A 20,543-nucleotide genomic window follows, 5' to 3' on the forward strand; every position below is an offset into this window, starting at 1 on the left:
TTATGTGTTAAATTAGTTATCTAATATTATGGTACTTCATTTCGCTTTACTAAAATCACTATTTCAAATGTAAAGCTTATTTTTAAGTCTATTTGTAAAATTAGACGTAAGAATAAAAACATAATCCAACCAATCAATTAAAAGCTGTAATAATTTTTTTTACATCACAACTGTCATAATTGCTTTGAAATTATGTTCAATATTACGCACTCTCTCATTTAAGCAGTACAATTCCCTCCCCCCTTGTTTTAAACTTATTTAATGTGTGTCATCTCAAATGTTGATATTTTCAAAATAAGTGAGATAGGTTGGATTTTATAGTGATTCAAGTTAAGGTTATTTTTGCACTTAAAAAATGAATAAAAATTTCCCTTCACTTTTATAACCACAAATATGCCAAACAACGTTCATACATTTGTTGGTAGGAAGACTTTGCGATTTTGCGTATTTCATAGGTGAGAGAAATTGAAGCGCTCGAAATATGGACGCATTTCTTTTGGTGGAAATTTCAAACTGTCAAACCATTTTGATTATTTGATTCACTGCGATAGAAAGCTTTTTAAATTAGTTGGATTTTTATTCATTTATTTTATCCAATACTTCAAATAGAGAGTCTACCATTTTCTCACGATTCTACGTATCTCAATCGTTTAATCTTTCTTTACTTTCTTTCCCTAAATTGCTGGTAAACTCAACCGGTGTGTTTAACTCTCACATTATACACAATTAGCTCGTGATGGGAGACCTATATTATTTCGTACGTTTCAGTACGTAAGATTGCACATATGCCAATGCAAACAACCTTGTTACAAAATAAATAGATTATGCGAAAAAAATCAGAAAAAAATTCAGTGTTTGCCGCTGGAAAGACAATTTTAAGCGAATTGATTAAGATTCTTAATAAGTTATTAAAAAAATTCTCAGTTGCAAGCCGAGAGTTCCTTCAACGAATGATTGTTTTAAACAATTGTCTAAAAATGAATCAATTGTCTTAATCACAAGATTAATCCTTTTGATAAACTATTAATATCTTTATCGACTATCTTATGAATTTTATGTTCTTTCAATGAATGATAGTTGAAAACAATTGTCTGAAAATAAAGCATCGCATTGTTCATAATATTTTTAGTTAATCACAAGATTATTCCTACTGATAGACTACTTTTAATCGATACGTCAAATGTAATAACTTCAAAATAGAAGATATATATTTTTAAGAAAATAATTAAATTTAAAAAATTCCTTGCGTAAACTTTAAATTTACCCTTGAATTTAAATATGTTTTTTAAAAAAAATACATTATTGTATTCAAATAAATTATGACGAATTAAATTCATATCATCGAATCATTAATCAAATTCATATCATTTTTAAAGCGAGTACCACTTTTTGTGACTCTTTATTGGGTGTTTTTTTCTAGTGACATTTTCGTGATTATTTTTCAGAATATAAATTTGTCTCTTGAAAAATATATATCTTGGATTGTAAAATATAAATAATCAAAAGATTTGCAATGCTTTCAGTTAAAAAATTGTTGTTGTTGACAGAAAAAATTCAGATGCATTTTAGTTATTTTCTAAAAGGGGGTATTTGTTTAAATTGTAGGATGTAATCAGCCCAAGGGAATAAGTACCCCTAACGACCAGCAGTTGTTACAAAAACTTACTGATTTGTTCAGCTATAAAAAGATAAGAAAAAAAAATTATGATTTTTGAACTGTTTAAAACTTAACTCATTTTATTTATATTATTCAGATTTGGTTTCTTAAAACAAATCTATTAATCTTTTCCATATAAATGTACTTTTTACTTAAATGTACTTTTTACTTTTCCATATAAATGTACTTTTTACTTTTTACTGTACTTTCGAAATAGTAGTTTTTTATTTGCATAAATTTAAGAGTATTTATAAAAAATATAAACACCTCATGCTTATAATGAGGTGGAATAAATGATTTATAATCCATTATTTATCATCTGAACTGTCATTTTTTTGCATTATTCAAAAACTAATTCGAGCTAAATTACAAACCTCAATAGTATTTTATAGATGCATATAAAAATTCATGTAACTTGATTCTAGAAAACTTCCTTAGGAGTAAAAATAATGAGATAGTAACTATAAAAAAATGCTAATCATTAAAACATATTTTATTGCACTGCAAGAGAAATATTAGAATTCCTTTTGAAAGTGCTTTCTTTTTTAATACTTTAAAGTGATAAATATTTCAAAAAAGCTCATAAAAATGAGGATTGAGGTGCGTATTCTGTAGATTCAAGTAATAAAATCGTTGACATAATTTAAATTTATTGTCAGATAACATGTTCTCACAAAATTTGCCATTTTGGTTAAGCTAGATTGCAATTACAAATTTTGCTTGCTAGAAAGTTGAAGAGTGCTTTTTAGAACGAAAAACAATTAATTATCATTCTTAATTGAGAATTTTAATACTCTAACAATAAAATAAAAACTTCAGCAGTACGTGCATAAAATATTTTAAATATTTTAAAAAGTGGCATTTATTAATCATTTTTACAATAACATTCACTTTCACGGTTTAAAAATATCTATTATAGCGATAATAATACTAAAATCTTAAATTTATAAATATAATTGGGTGATAATATAATCGTATCACCAAAAATATATGGTAATAAGACAATTAAATTATAAAAATAATTTTATTGTAAGATATAATATGAAAACTTACGCAGCGAAATATTATTAAAAAAACTGACCTACAATTTTAAATGTAATGAAGATTATTCAATCCATTTGTTGGTTTCCGTTTAAATTATTTTAATGAGCTGCATGGAACGAAAAACTTTTTCAAACGTGATTTCGCAATGTTTGACTTATTCTGAGTAAAGAGTTTTTTGTTAAAATTTCAAGTTTTTTCCGCAATCTATTCAATTCTCATTCTGTATTTTGCGGAATTGAAATTCTATTTATACGGAAAGAGAATTCCTATTTTTTCAGCATTCAAATTTAGATTTATCTTTAGTTTTCAAATTTTGTTTTAGCATTCAAATTTCTAATTTTCTTTGAGTGTTTAACTAAAGTACGTAATTAAATATACATGTATATTTAACTAAATGTGTCAGATAATCTGATATTTCCAAAATTTAAAATCATATATATATTTATATATATATATATATATATATATATTTATATATATATATATATATATATATATATATATATATATATATATATATATATATATATATATATATATATATATATATATATATATATATATATATATATATATATATATATATATATATATATATATCCTTCACCAAATTGGCTTTTCTAGAGCACTCGTGAGCCAAAATAATTCAAATCGAGTGAATGCACTTACAATAATGTCTCTGTTTTTGAATGAATTCACTAACAATAATGTTTCTATTATAACCCCGAGAAAAAAAACTTACACAATCGAATTCAAAAACAAATGTACTACAAAGCGTTAAATAAATTATTTTAAAACTGCACACATTAAGAAGAAAATTAAACTATTTCTGAACCTAAAAAAATTATGTTTTCAGAATTCTTATAACACAAAATTACAGAGCGTTCTTTAAAACTATTCATACGAGTTGAACTGACTAATGGTAAAAGAATCATTTCAGAATCAAAAGTTTTGTGTATTCAAATTACAATTAATGATTAAAATAAATTGGAAACAGATGTTAAATTGCAAAACGAAATTAAGACTTCTCTTCGAAACTAAAAGTCAGTAATAGTATTTCAAACTTTGTGGTTATCAATTTAATTAAAGCGTTGAAGGTTTTAAAAAGAGTCTTGAGTGTAAAGGGCTTGTAAGTACTGTTTTCTTTCCAAAAAAAATTTATTTTTTTATTTGACTCTTGCACCCATTTGAAATCTATCTTTTTATGTGTGAAACATTTGTAAAATATAGATAAATTATTACTTATTAAATAAACTTTTTGCTTCGCAATAAAGGTTTTAGTTATTTATAAATAAATTAATAATTATTAAATAAAAAAAATTTTCAAAATAAAGATTGTGTATTCTTTTTTTTTTCACTGCTGTTGTTATAAAACACGAAATTTTGAAAAAAAGTTACATAATTTTAATAAAAAATTTACATAATACTGCCGATAAATTTACTAAAAAACTTTCAATATAAGACTTAAGATATTGTAATAACTAATATTTTAAGAATTGCAATAACTCAAAAAAAAAGTCAATTCGAATTCAAACGAATAGAAATTGGGCTCCAAGAAACATTTAGTATGAAAATATCTGAAACGAAAGATTCTATAATATTTTGATTTGACGATTTATATGTACATTTTTCTTTTCCTATTAGGAAATTTTGAACCATGTGGATTGCAAAATAGATTAGAAAACGGAAATATCGCAATTTCGACCTTTTTTTTACTCCGACATATTTTTTTCTCTCCCATACCAATTTCCCTGTGTTACATTAATATTAGAATTGGCGTTAATTCTGTGTATTTGACGACTTAATTTAGTTATTAAAATTCCGCATTTTAAAAAAAATAATAATAATTAACCAGTATCGTTAAAGTTTTGTACTTCACATACTTGTGAAGTTGAACGTGGCATAAAAATATACCTTGCTTTGTAATTGAATTTATTTACTACTAGCCGCCTAAGGCGGCCAGCTGTCCGCCACGCTAAAGGTTTCCACAAATAAAGTTTTTTAAAACATAGCAGGAAATCTGAAGATTAGTGGACAATTAAAGTGTTTCTGTCCTGCAATTTTGTCTTCATATCCAGTTCTGCTGCAGATGTGTTATAGCTCTTGAGGATGTTTGAAGATGTAACTTTGCTATGGTAATCTAACCTATAATATAACTATCAGGTGGAGACTTGTTTTTTTTTCTTAAAAAAAGGCCTCAGAAATTGTAAAAGCATACAAAAGTTGCTTTAAATACATGAAAAGAACACGAAAACGAATTAATTTTTTATGGTATCTATTTCTCTATAATTTTTTTATGGTATCAATTTCTATTTCTATATCGCTACAAAAATTAACGTCGGGTAGACTATATTTGAGGGTGCCCCTTGATTCTCGCCAAGTTGTGATCGCCAAGCTGGGCGATGTTGAAACCCAATCGTGATTCTCAACGGTTTAGATTTTAGCGTTATTAATGTTCAACGGTATACGTAATTTCAGAGGTCCATTAGTTCTTCGTTAGATACCGGCTGGTAAGGTTACTTTTACTTCTGGTCAATAAGATCGAAGGTATGTGGGCAGTCATAAAAAGGGACTTTATAAAAAAATGTCATCACCAGTTCGGTACCACAAACGCCATTTTCGATTCATATTTCGCCGAATTTATGTGACGATGGAGGTACACAGATTCTATTCACGATAAATTTAGACAGTATCTAACTGTTATTAGATAATTCTGTGCACCTAAATCTGAGAATATTCAAGCTTAATGAAGAAGTGAGTTGTTGTTTTTTTCCTTTTCTTTCTGCACCTACTCCATTAATTTTTGCTTCGATTCAAAATCCTTTCTATTGGATTTATTAATTTTGCTTATATTGGGTTCATTGCAAGCTTTATCCGATGTTTTGTTGAAATTTTCCAATGTTTTTTGAAATATCATTATGTTTCGGCCGTTATTTCTGTTACCACGGTGTTCCGCGCAAACAGGAATAGCGCCAAACATAAGTCACCAATTTCGCCAAGGGGCATCCTCAAGTATAATTTTCCCTTATCGTCTTCGCTTAAGAAAAAAAAAAGAGAGTGGAAGAAGAAGAAAAACTTATTATAACAATTATGAACAGCGATAAATATATCAAAGCGTAGCGTTCTATTTACGTATCTAATATGTTGCCACATTTTTAGTACAAAAGTTAAAGTTTTATCCACTTTGATAAATGTAAACTAATGCGAACCTTACAATTAAATTATTAATTCCTTCGTAAATTATTGGTTTAAGTTGTCGAAAATTAATGTTTCATTTGTAAGGTTCGCATTAGCATACATTTATAAGAGATATGCATTTTTTAATAGTTTTTTGAATATGGCTCTTTGAAGACGAAAAAGCATAGATTTTCTTACAAAATGACTGATAACTAAAAAACTAATCCAAATTTTTGAAAAAGAAAAAAAATACTTCTTCATTATGTCAAAACACAATTATGTGTCGAGTTTCGAGCCTGGGCGAGGCTTCTGGGGCGATATATTGTGATTACAGACACACACACACACACAGCCGCTTTTATTATTATGTATAGATTATCAATAAATAATTACATCATATAGCATATTCAAAACGTTTATTTTTTTTAAAAACTACGTTGGCGAAAACTGTACATTTGCTTCGGCGGTTTTTAATCTAAATTGGAATTATTTTATAATGTTCCAGAAATATTTCTATACATGCAATAATATTTTCAAAAACTAACATGTTCATTTCGCCTTATAAAATCGTTTTTAAATGAATTCTGTGGTGAGAAAAACTATAAACTTTTTAAATTGCTCGCCGGATAATATCAAACTAGCTGACATCATTAATAATGCTTAGTTATTATTGACCAGGAAATCAAAATGTAAATGTTGAGCTTTAATTACTTTAAAGATATTATTTAAATATTTCAAGACATAGGTATTTTCAGAAAGTATGGCATCCATTCTTTCATTTGAAATGGTTTCAAATTATTAACGAGTGGTAAACCTAAGATTCTCATCATCCTCCTAAGACATTTTTCAAAAGTGATGCACTCGGTTTTTCAGTTTAGATGTGCTTAGTTTATAAGTTAGGTGGTTTGTTTATAAATTAGGCTTTACTTGAAAAGTGAACTTTTAAAATTTTTCATTTCATTGTTATTTTCAGTCTTACAAAATTATCAATTAGTTATTTATAATGTTAAAGTTTTCAATTAATTGTTGTTACACTCTGTTTACATCGCAAATTAAGTGTCACTTGTTTTTTAGATTTTGCAAGTTTTTATCTAAAGTAAAGTCATTTTAATGACGTTCTATAAAAACTTCAAGACGCATATGTTTATTTTTCAGTTATATGACGCTCTCATTCATGGAAACGTCTTTTTTTTTAAAAAAAAAATTGCAAAAAATTCTCTAAGTGTCAGCCAAATAATATTAAATTTTCCAGATTGATTAATCTTTCATCCTCCCGCTGCTTTGCATCAAAAGAGTTTCTTTTTTTTTTTTTTTTTTTTTTTTTTTTGAAAAAGAGAAGAAAAAAAGAATTTTTTTCTTGAATTAAGCAGTTTAGCGTTGTTTAAAATTAGCTCTCAAGATTTATAGAGAAAAAAAAATTTATATGCCATCAAAAACACGTGTTTTCTTCTTACATATAAGAGAAATACTATTTTCATTCTAAAACTTCCTTAAGGAATAAACAACTCGTGATGCGCAGAAACTCCAAACAGTTTCATTTCCTACGTAACCAACAGTGGACTGATCGTTAAGACACGGTTCCCAGCAGATCACCGAAGTCAAGCATCACTGACTGCGGTCAGGGTGCGGGTGGGTGACCACTTGGATCAGTCTGCTTTGGGACCGAGGGTGTGCGGTATTGGTCCTCGTTAAACTGTTCTACCGTAAAGTGCTCGACTTCACGTGCAGGTCGTCGGGCTACCGAAGCGGGGGTGCTATCCCCTCTGCAGAGGATCAAATTTTTGATGGCATGTCTTCGGATCATCCTCAGAGATGTTTCCCAGACCGTCGCCAATAGCCCATTGTGCAGCTCTAGTGAGACGCAAATGAACTACAACAACCTACGTAACCAGTTACCTCAGTTTTCTTAGGCGGGAAAAAAGTTTTACCGATTATTTTTTGTAACGTGTTCTGTCTCTGTGTCAAGAAAAAGAAAAGTCCTAAATCCAGGCTTGGAAAGCAGTTTCGTCTGATGTTTGGTGAAATGATATATATATATATATATATATATTCCGTCCATTCAACGTATTTTTCTAGCGTAGGAGCAATTTGTTTAAAAGCAAAAATTAATCAGAGTGAATTGTGCTTTTTCTAGCAATACAGAACATTATACTCAGTGGCGTGCCAGCCGGGGGGGCAGAGGGGGCAGTCGCCCCCTCTGAAATTTTAGTGAGGGGGCAAACAATATATATCGCCCCTCCTGAAATTTAAACATTCGAGAAAATAAAATCAAGTAAAACTCCGATTAAAAAATAGTCAAAAAGTAAAATTTTAGAAAAAAGTAACTTTTTAATTGAACTTTGTAGCTATTTTCCAAGTAAAAAACCTAATTTTCCTCTGAAATTAAAGTAAGAGGTTATAATAAATATAAAGGCAAGAAATAAAGCCAGGTAAAATTGGTAATTTTAGGAAAAAACAATCTTTTTTCTTTTCAATTTTGAAGCTATTTTTTAAAAAGAAAACCGTATTGTCTTCTGAAATTTAATAAAAGGGCCCATATTGCGTTTCGCCCCTTCTGAAATTTAGACATTCACAAAAATAAAGTCAATTTAAATTAGTAAACTTAAAAGAAGAAAAACAAATTTTTTCAACTTTGAAGCGATTTTCTAAGAAAAAAACTTTATTTTATTCTGAAATTTAAATGAAGGGTGAATAATGTACTTCGCTCCTCTTGAAATTTTGAAATTCGTGATAATAATGTCAAGTTAAATTGATAACTTTAGAAAAAATAACCATTTCTTTTTCAACTTTAAGGTTATTTTCGAAATCAAAAACTTTATTTTTCTGTGAATTTAAATTGAGGGGGCGAATAACGTGCTTTGCCCCTTCTGAAATTTAGCCATTCTTGAAAACATAGTTAAGTTAAATTGGTAATTTTAGAAGAAAAAAAAGAACTTTTTCTCAACTTTGAAGTTTTTATTAAAAAAAATGTAAGAAAAAAAAACACTACTTTCTTCTGAAATTCAATTGAGGGGGCGAATAGTGTGCTTCGCCCCTTCTAAAATTTAGCCATTCGTGAAAATAAAATTAAGTTGGTAATTTGTAAAAAAAAAAGAACTTTTTTTCAACTTTAAAGTTTTTTTTTTAAAAAAAAAACATTATTTTTGTCTTAAATTTAATTGAAGAGGCGAATAGTGTACTTAGCCCGTTATAAAATTTAGATATTCGTGAGAATGAAGTCAAGTTCAATTGGTAACTTTAGAAAAAAATATCCATTTCTTTTCCTACTTTAAAAATATTTTCAATATCAAAAACTTTATTTTACTGTGAATTTAAGTTGAGGGGGCAAATAATGTGCTTTACCCCTTCTGAAGTTTAGCCATTCGTGAAAATAAAGTTAAGTTAAATTAGTAGTTTCAGAAAAAAAGAACTCTTTTTCATCTTTAAAGTTTCTTTTTTCTTTTTAAAAAAACATTATTTTCTTCTGAAATTCAATTGAGGGGGCGAATAATGTGCTTAGCCCCTTCTGATATTTAGACATTCATGAGAATGAAGCCAAGTTAAATTGGTAACTTTAGAAGAAACACACATTTTTTTTCTACTTTAAAGCTATTTTCGAAATTAAGAACTTTATTAACCTCTGAAATTTAATTGAAGGGTGAAAAATGTGCTTCGCCCCTTCTGAAGTTTAGCCATTCGTGAAAATAAAGCTAAATTGGTAATTTTAGAAGAAGAAAAAAATTTCAACGTTAAAGTTTTTTTTAAAAGTTTTTTTCTTCTGAAATTTAATTAAGGGGCGAATAGTGTTCTCAGCCACTTCTGAAATTCGTGAGAATGAAGTCAAGTTAAATTGGTAACTTTTGAAAAAAAGTACTGTTTCTTTTTCTACTTTAAAGCTATTTTTGAAATTAAAACTTTTATTTTCCTCTGAAATTTAATTGAAAGGCGAATAATTTGCTTTGCCCTTATTGAAATTTAAGCATTCGTGAAAATAAAATTAAGTTGAATTGGTAATTTTAGAAAAAAAAAAAAAAAAAACTGTCTAAAAAATTTTCGTAAGACAAAGACTTTTCTTTTACATATAACTTTCTATATAATTAAAAGAAAATCTCATCCCAACGTCATCTCTTTTACCCTTCCCTGGTGGAAAGAGTAATAAAATGCAACCTTCACTGATAAAAATTGGTTTCAAAGCCTCCCCTGACCTTCAAAAATTTCCTTTCCACCCACTTTGGCATATAATTCTGGTGGCCAAGCCACCCACAAAGACAGTTATTTGACTCCTCAAAAACAGCCATCTCATGTTACACACTATGGGTAAAAGTATTTTTGCTTCTTAAATTTTCATTTTTATGGCCTTTTACTCCTTTGTCCTCTTTTTAAAATGTCTGATAACCACAGAAACATACCTCTTCGTAAATCGTCTCAAACAAGCAATGATCTAGATTTTCTGAGAAAACAGGTGTTTTAAGCTTTTAAGGGATCTAAACTGGGGAGGACTTGTTCACATTTTCTCTGCTCTAGTCTTTTTGTGATGAGACATTTCTTAGACTAACATAAATAAACGCTCTCTGTTAAATTTTCTTTTTAGCTCTTTTAATTACATAATTTAAGTTATCAATTTCAAAAGAAAGCATATTTTTTTATTTTGTTTAATTGCTTTAAATTATTTGGTTTTTTTTTTTTTTTTTTTTTTTGTCGTTATTTTTTTTACATCAGTTTGATAAATTAAATAACAAGGAAACGTAAAATAGATATCGAAGGAGGTAAGCAAATGTTTTCATTTCATTAAATTATTTAATGCTTTAATAATTATGCATTTATGTACTATTTGAATTGTTTTAGATAGTTGTTCGTATAATAAATGTTTTTATTATGTTCGTATATCAAATACATTTAAATAGTACATTAGTTCATGATTTTACCGTTTGTTGTTGGTGTATGGATTAGTTTATATTACGAATTTAATTTTCTTTAATTGTAAAATAATATTTTGAATTCTTTTTGTTTTTAAACAACTTTGTTTTTATACAAAAATGAAATTCAACCTTTAATTTTTTAAGAAAATCCTAGTCAATAAAAAAATAGTAAATGAAGTACGTCGTTGAAATAAATTTTTTTTTTTCGTATTTTCGATTATTCTTTCGACTTTTAGGAGGTACATTTTAATATCGGTTCTTTAAGATCATCAATGCCTTTATTTTATTGAAATTAATTTTCTTTTGCTCTTTTGGCACAAAAGTGATATTTATTGTTGTTTAATATACTAAAAATAAATAAATAAAAATGACCGAAAAACTATTGATTCTGAAAACAGGAAAATAACATGATTGAGAATGCATCATATCAGCTCTTAAAGGTGTTTTTCTTTTTCCTTTTTCTGATTTTTTAAATTTACCATTTTATTTTTATCTTATATGATAACTAATAATATATTATGTATATTATATGATTACGTAGAGCAGAACTCTAACACCAAATCTGTTATACGTTATACATTTACTCTCTCTCTCTCTCTCTCTCTCATGTGAAATAAACCATTTTAAAAAAAACATTATACACCAACAATAATTTGTATAAATAATGATGATTCGTTTAAATAATGATAATTTTTATTTTAATACAAACAAATTAACTCCCATTTTTATTTTCAGCAAATTATTTATTTAACAATTCAACAATTTATTTATTTAAAAAATTATTCTTAAAAAAAGTTCATTGAAAATTTCCATAATATTTTATTATTCTCAGTAATAAAAACCTTAATTAAACAAGAAACTTATTTTTAAGAATGGGGCAATATTGGAGGGAAAAACACATTCCGTAACATTGGAGGGAAAAAAATTATCTGCATAATTTTTGTAGTCTTTTTTTTTAATCATAATTTCATAGGATGCTAAAATTGTGTTAATTAACTTTGTGAAAGCTTTTTTCATGAATATTTTTCTGAATTTAAAGTATTAATTTTCAAAAATTTTAATGCTGAAATTATAAATGTTGTTGAAATTATAAATTAATGCGATCAATACTATTGTAATTCATCATTTCTTAAAAATGTGAATATTTCTCCTTATCAATTGAATATTTTTATTTCCCGTTTTAAACATGACAATTACGACTAAAATCCAGATCAATTAAACTGGAACAAGATGAGAAAAATACTACACATAAAACTATTTAAATTTTATTTATTTTTCCGCATTTTGTATTTTATTTTCTTTTTCTTTTTAAAAATCAGAAGCAAATAAAATTCATTGTCAAGACAAGCCATTAAAAAGAATTTTTTATTTAGGAAAAAAGCTGTATAACCTTTTACTTTGGTATTATATTTCCTTTGGAATTTCAAATAAATAAATAGTCCCCCGTCATGATTGTTTACTCATATATGACGTCGCGAATATATATATATTTACATGCCATTCTGATCAGAAGTTTCAATAGGCAAATTATTCAAAAAAGAATCTTCTTTAAAATATAGCCATATTTTTAGGTCCCTGTACACACTGGAGTAACGTAACTTTATTTTTAGCTCGATGTTAATTATATAACTGATGAATATTTTTTTTATAGCGGCTTTTTAAAAGAAGAGCATATGTGATACATAAAACCGTAAAATTCCATCCAATTTCTATAACACGTGTTGAAAATTTTTAATTCTAAACATATATGTGATTTCATTTTTTATAACTATATATTAAACAGATTCAAGAAGTTTTATAAAATTGACACTTTATGACTTGCATTATAATTAGCTTGTTGACTAGTGATACTTTATTTAAGACTTTTTATGATTACTTTAATTATTTAATTTTAAGTTAGACGCTTCCATTGCCAATAAGTGATACATGCGCCAGTTTTATAAACTTTAAAATCAATACAACAATACAGATATTTACTAAAATTGTCTGAAAAATTAAGTTTTAAAATAATAATAAAGTGATAACTTAATGAATTAAATTAGCTCCAAATGTTATTATTCTTTTTTTAATTTTACAATATCATTTAATTTAATACGTCATCTTTTAACCATATTATATATAGACAGAGCTATACTTTTATATTAAATCCAGAGCTTTACATTTTATATTAAATCCATTTTTTGATTTTATAAAACCTTCCAAATACAATTTTCAGTGTCTGACCTGTTAATTCCATCATACCTGTCTTTCTGTATACCGGATAATAATAATAATCTGAATCAAAATATTTTGGTTTTATTTGATGGCCTGTAGCCTTAATAGCTTCGTTTAAAAAAATTTTCTTTGTTAGACAATATCAATGAAACTTTGGTGTTAAAATTGTTGTTTCATCAATTAACATAAATAACGCACGTCGCATGTCGTTTTTATCATCAGTTCTCAAATTCATCACATCCAATTTTAAAAGTTCTATAACTAATTTGTTTTTCTTTTAGTTTGCGTAACATAATAAAACTATAACTTCTAGTTCAATTAAAAATTAATTTCAGAAAATTTTTTTGAATTTTAAAATTCATGTATAAAAAAAAAGTTTTTTCTTATAAAATAATTTCAGAAAGCTAAAAATATGCAAAAATGAATATAGAAGTATGCATCAAAGAAAAAAATGAGATAATTTATTTTAAGATTTCGTCTGAAAGAGAAAAAAGAAGTCGCTGGGCAAAGTAGAAATCGGGAGCCATCACCGATTTTATAGTTAATACATTCAATGTCAATTTCTCTTCTACTAATCAATTTTCAGGATCTCTTAAAACGAAAATCCCTTTTTTAAGTTCCAATTGTTCATGCGATTTCCTGACAATTTTGAGGAATCTCATCTAAAATTATAAATTGTAGCATTTAGAAGAAGCAAACAAATATTCAGCTTCGACATTGACACCCAAATCTTAAAAAAAAAGTTTAAAACATTGCTCAATTTTATAAAGAATTATTAAAATAATTGAATATCCATTTAGTAGTAAATTATATTTAGTTTTTTTTTTTGCATCACATTATTTTTACTAGTAGAAAAGCGATAAAAACAAAGATAAAAGAAAGCTATTGCCTTTTCATATTCTAATTGACCAGTTAAATGTGAAAATTTACGGAACATGTACAGAAACGGCTAAACCGTGCAAACGCAAACTATTATTTTGTTCAAATTTAAAAGTTATTTCGTTACTTGAGTGGTGAGGTTTAGCACTTTCTTGTAATATCTCGCATGCTCACGCACTTTTAATTTTTGATTCTGTGCAGTGCAGGTACTTCAAATAATAATTATTTATGTACGTGTAATAATTATTTATGTACGTGTAATAATTATTTATGTACGTGAACTAGCAAGAGGCTAAAGCTTTCTATTTTGTAGCAAAATCAAACAAAATCAAACAACATTCTTAGATCAAACAATTGCATTTTCATAGGACTCAATTTGGATAGTTCGGGAGTCTAACTTTAAATATGCGAAATAATTAGTGTAAGAGTAGACGATTTTAAGAGTCAAGAAATTTCCCCCACGAAAACGTACTTGCTTTGAATAAACTTTTTCATTCAACGTATGCAGATTCTTGACCCTTAAAATAATGGGATAGCCGTGATGTGGAAAGAAAAAAGAAAAAAAAAACAGTCCGACAATTTAGTCAGAGCTTCCTTATGTTTGCGATTTGAATATTTTTGTTATACACAGGGCTGTCGATTCTAAGGTTGTTCAGTGATGATCAGTAATCTTTTAATTTATTCCTTTTTTTTTGTGCGTCAGACAGAGTTTAATGCATTTTTTGTCAGTATACCTGGCTCAGTAATTACGATTTTTGTCTGACATTATTTACTTTCTATATTTAGTCATGTATTATTGAAATGCTTTTTCCGAGCATTTTAATTTTCTAACTTCGTAGTTTACTTTGATTATTTGTTAGTTATTTTTAAAAATATTTTTTTTTCGGATTTTTATTTTCTCTATAATAATTTCTATTCCTCTGTCCTTGTTATTTTTCAAACATTTTTATGCTAAATGAGAATTTTTGTGATTAATTTCGTAACCAGTAACTCTTAATTCTCATTATTAAAATAATAAGTCTTAATAAAAACTATGTTATAATACAGCAAATTTTTAATAAGTACAGCAAATTTTTCAGATTTAATCTTTGTTTAGTTGTAATAATTTTTTTTGGATTTCATTTTTATCGGATTTTTGCTTTTACGTTTATGTTAATGATATTTTTGTTAATTGTTTTCTCTATATTTTGTTAGAATATTTTAAATTCTTTAAATATATTTCATTCAATTTATACTTAAAATTTTTTAAATATTTTAAAAGTATATAACATAATTTCCTAATATCATTTGGTTGATTCTTTTAAATTTCCATTAGAGTTTTTCGCTATCCAATTTTGTTTCGAAACACTATAATTCAAAAGATAATATTACATCGTTAAGTTAAAAAAGCATGTAGCCTCCAATATACAATAAAATTTTGGTTATAATTTTACAAGTAATAATGTGTTTAGATTATACTTCTGTAAATAAGAAACATATTTAAATATGACGCGTTGGAAATTAATTCCTTCATTTGTTTTAATTTCTTCATGAAGACTTAATATGATAAAGTTAATTCTACTTCATTGAATTACTGCATATGTATATGTTTAAAATTGTATTTTTTTCTTTGTTTATATTTTAAGCTTTACCTTGGAATAAACCAGAAAAATCAGAAGACTTGTTAAAATTCAAAGTTATTTTAAAATAAGATTTAATTTTAGAAATCAGTCTCTTTTACTCCTTCATTTATTTTAAGGTTTTTATACCTTGTGCTTATCATTAAAATTATGATATAGTTAATTTTCCATTTTTTTGTAAATTGAAAATTTATATTCATAATTAAATTCAAATCAATGCTAGAATCAAAATGTAAATAACAAGTTATTTTTAATTCAATATGTTTTTGAGGAGCGAAAAACCATTCTATGTCATTATGATTAAAATGTATCTATAAAATGTATTGCTCAGCATTAATAAATTTAAAGGAGTAAAATTACAAAATTCATTAATTAAATTTTTTAAATTTTAATACACTTTTTTTCTTTTTAATTAGTTTCGGATTGATAAAAAATTTTTTGTTAACTAAATTGGTGTGGATGTAATAGTTAAATCATCGTCGTCATAAACAACGGAAATAGTTTCGATAATTACAGTTAGACAAATTACAATATTAAAATAATACAACTAACTTTAAAATATTAAATCAAGCAAAGCTTATGACTTTGCATTGGCTCGCCCCCCCAGTGAAAAAAAAGTTGGCACGCCACTGATTATACTTCTGCAGTGCAAGTAGAGATAGAAAAAATTTCCAACACTAATGCAAGTAATCAATTATTTAGTAGTAGTATTTTATTTACATAACACTAGAGCTGCACTTTAGGCTTTTGGCGGCAGTCTGAGAAACATGCTCGAGGATGATCTGCTGACTTGACCAGCAGTGCCGGGTTACCCATCAGGCCAAACCAGGCCTGGGGCCCGCAATAATTAAGGGTCTCCTTAAAATGGATTTTTTGAAAATGAATTTTAAAAAATTAAGAAAAACAATGATTTTTTTAAAAAAAAATCAATTTCAAATATATATTCAAATTTTTTTTTAAATGTTATGATTATTTTTAGTTCTAATTTAACAAAATAAAGTAAAATTTAATTTATTAATATTTATTTTAATTTTAAATATGCTTTCTTAAATGAAAAGATATATATATACTTTTATAATTGAATAAATTAAAAATATACGAGAAAAACAACTTAATCGAAGGTCCCCCAAAATTTGAATGGACTGGGGCTCCGAGTACGTTTAATCCGGTACGCTTAATCCCTCCCACCCCTCTCTTTGATAAATCCAACGACTTGAACGCGACTTCGATCACTTCGCAATAAAACAGCTTAACGAGGAGCGAAAGCGCACACCTTCCGTCGCTTCTCGAATCGCCGCCTGTGATGCCTGACTTTGGAGTATGATCAGTCCACTGTGGGATCAATCTTCTTGTGAACGGTGTCTTAAAAGCATGATTTTTTTTTTTTGAAGCGAATCAAGAAAGGAATTTCCTCAGAAATACACATTTCTATGGTTCATGCGCGAGTTTAATTAACGCATGAGTGCGGCTATGCCGTGAGAAACCGTGCAAGTATTACGGCTACCGTGGTTAAAATTTAAAGAGGTTACAAGTAGTGACAATGATTCCTCCTTAGTTACAGTTGTTTGAATTGAAATTTTGTTATTGTTGTAGCAACTTTCGATTAATATTTGATTTTGGTAAAAGTTATTCTCCTCCGTCTTGAGTTAAAACTTGGTAATATTTGTAGGAATGTAAAATTTTAATAAATTCATATATACTTTACTATTCATCATTCAGTTTAGAATTCTTAAGCTAATTATATACATTTATTTTACTATTTATGGTGAGTTATAAATTCCGAATCAGTTTGTATTTCTGTGTTGAAATGCAAAGTTAATACACTATGGCTCATCTGAACATTGAAAGAGTGTCATTAGCTGCAAGAGATCGAGAAAAAGAAATTCAAAAAAGATATGCGCGCAAAAAAACTATCCTTGTTCTTATTGCTCAATATTTAGAAGAAAATGGATGCGTTAATGCTGCTGACGTTCTTAAAAGTGAATGTAATTTTAGTTTAAGTGACTCTTCTGTTTGCGACAATATTAGTTTAGACTCAATTTTGCAAGATTTTGAATCTTATTACTTTCTGAGATATCAAAAACTCCCTCAGATTATGAAAAAAGTTTGTAGTGAAGCAGCTATTTTAAATTCTAAAGCTTTTCGGTCAAAAAGTGCATCAAAACAATCAAGTTCAGCAAGGAAAGTATTTTTTGAATCCACTAAGCAATGCGATCCTGTTCTTGAGCGTGACAATTTGGATTCCAGTCATACTAACCAATGTTCTTCTAATTCAAATAACAGCTTTCCTTTATTGATGAAAAGATGTGGTAGTGAATGGCAACTATTAGCTGATTTAGTCATACAGGATATTGGTTCCACAAACAAAACTGTTTACTGGTCCGACATAGTTGGTCTTGAACGTGCCAAACAAGTTTTAAAAGAGGCTGTCATCTATCCCTTGAAGTTCAAAGATCTATTCATTTCAGACCTAAAGCCTTGGAAAAGTATACTTTTGTATGGGCCAACAGGTACTGGTAAAACATCACTCGCCGCTGCTGTTGCTACAGAAAGCAAAGCCGTATTTTTTAATGTATCAGCTTCAACACTCGTAAGCAAATGGCGTGGTGAATCTGAAAAACTTGTGAGAGTTTTATTTGAACTTGCAAAGCAATATTCCCCATCTGTAATATTCATTGATGAGATAGATTCTTTGATCAGTCATCGAGGTGCAGATCATGAAGCTAGCCGTCGAATGAAAACGGAATTTTTTTCTCAAATTGATTCTTTATTTAACAGTGACAAAAGCGTGTTTGTACTCGGAGCCACAAATATTCCTTGGGAGTTAGATCAAGCTGTCTTAAGAAGAATGGAGAAAAGATTGTTAATTCCGTTGCCAGATCTTGAAAATCGTATTCTTCTTTTTAGGAAATTTTTGCCGCCTGTGTTGCAACTTAATTGTGATATCGCGGTTGAATCGCAATTAAATTATGAATCACTCGCCTTACAGTCAGAAAATTTTTCGGCAACTGATATTGAACTGGTGTGCAGGGAAGCAAAAATGAATTTAATGCGAAAGGTGTTTCAAAAATTTGAAAATTCAATCTCCAAAATAAATCTAAATTGTGTGACCAAATGTGCAACCTTAAATATGTCTGATTTGTTAGTAGCTATTCATAACACAAGACCTAGTAATATTAATTTAGCAGAAAAATATTCTAGCTGGAAAGAAAACCATGGTTGTGAATAAAATTTTTTTGAGAGATTGAAAGATTATTATTAAATGTATACCTAATTATTTATTTTTATTATAAATATTTTCACTTCTAAGTATCATATTGGGTGTATTGTATTATATGTGTTATTTATACATGTAATTACATATGTTATAAATTTAAATTTGTATATACCGAATATCTATTAGTAATCAATATTAATTCGGCTGCAAATTATTGATTTTTTTTAAACTATATTTATTTCAATCCAGTATTTATGCATTATTATGGCCCCTAATAAGGTTTGGAGGTGATTTGAGTTATTAGACTTATTTATTAAGCTTTTTTTATTAAATAAACATCACTAAAAAAACATTTTAATTAAAAGTTTCATTTGGGAGCACTTCATGACTTTTTGTTGGCAACTTTTATTGCTTGCACTGGTAAAATGGAAAAGGAAATTAATTGATGGAAATAAACTAATTTGGGACTATTCATTATTATTACTTATTTTTTTGTTATACTAACTTTTAAAAAATATAAATAATATTGGTATTGCTATTGAATTATTATTTGTAGCTAACTTGCTATTTCTTAATCAGGGTTGGGTTTTTGACGTCAAAAAGTGGTTTTTGACATTGCAAGGGTATAATACTGGTTTAAACCGTCAAAAATGTCAAAAACTGAAGTTTGCCAAGAAAATATATAAACTACCAACAGTTGCCATGCATTATATTGAAATTTAATTATACTATAGGTATTCAGCAGGTCTTAAAATATTTTTTAATTAAAATTAAGGTAAAATAACAGATTTAAAATCTCAGAGATTTATATTCAAATGCATGTGCAGAAAAATTTTGCACAAAAATTGCTTAAATATTTACATTTAAAAAATTTTTTTTTTCTTTTTGATACTTAAGAAAATTAAAAGTTTATTACTATGCATTTTTGACATATAAGGAACTTACAAGTTATGTTGTATAAATACAAACTTGATATAAGATACAAGTGTATAAAAAAAAAATTTAATGTTATACCGAATTATCCAGTATGTTAATTTGAATTTAAAAGTAGTTATATTTATGAATAATGATAAATATAATTCATATTGTTTATTATATTTATTTATAATTATTACACTTATCATTTTAAAACAATTTTTATCTTTTAATTTTTTTTTCTCCACTTGTATTAACAATACAAATAATGCATATCTTGAAAGTAAGAAGTAATTATTCAACAGCTGAATATTTAGATATTCAACAAAATTATATCGTATTCAGCAAAATGAAATTCACAAGTATTTGGATAAACTAAATTTTCAGCATAGTAAATGAATAGGCTGAATATACTGTAAATCGACACTAACTACTCTGTGTATTTAACAGAAAGCAATTAAATTTGTATTGTCTTATGTTACAAAGATTATTAAGAAGATTTAAAAGAATATTAAAAAGATTTTTCTTTAAAAGAAGATGTCTAATGTACAAAACTGCTAATGTTTATCTTTAAAAATGTCTAATTTTTAGTATAATCTATACTAAACACTAAATTTGGTTATAAATAAATTTCTTAATAATATAGAAACATATTTAGAAACACTTTCCTTTAAAAAATATATAAATTTTATGTATTAATTAAATTTCACATATGAATATAGGTTTTCGACATTTTTGACAGTGAGGTTTTTGACGTGACGGTTTAAACCATGGTTTAAACTGTCACATTTCAAAAACCTGCCAACCCTGTTCTTAATATTAAATACTGTTTATTTTTTTTAAAATTTAAATTAATGTTTGCAAAAAATTTATTTATTAGTTAATTGTAAATAGCAATTATTTCCTTTTGTTATCTTATTTAA

The 20,543-nt window shown here is 27.1% G+C and overlaps 2 protein-coding genes across 3 annotated transcripts in view; both read left to right on the top strand.

The window, feature by feature from the left end:
* Positions 1 to 20,543, top strand: part of LOC107452009 (uncharacterized) — a 251,421-nt gene that overhangs the window by 131,447 nt on the left and 99,431 nt on the right. The gene's annotated exons all lie outside the window — the stretch shown is intronic.
* Positions 16,731 to 18,732, top strand: LOC107452008 (katanin p60 ATPase-containing subunit A-like 2). Its single transcript, XM_016068279.4, has one exon. It carries the CDS (start codon positions 17,314 to 17,316, stop codon positions 18,715 to 18,717), a length of 1,404 nt encoding a protein of 467 aa, XP_015923765.3. The 5' UTR covers positions 16,731 to 17,313; the 3' UTR covers positions 18,718 to 18,732.

Source organism: Parasteatoda tepidariorum, chromosome 1, assembly GCF_982258835.1.
Source record: "Parasteatoda tepidariorum strain Cologne lab strain chromosome 1, Ptep-v5.0, whole genome shotgun sequence".
NCBI lineage: Eukaryota > Metazoa > Arthropoda > Arachnida > Araneae > Theridiidae > Parasteatoda > Parasteatoda tepidariorum.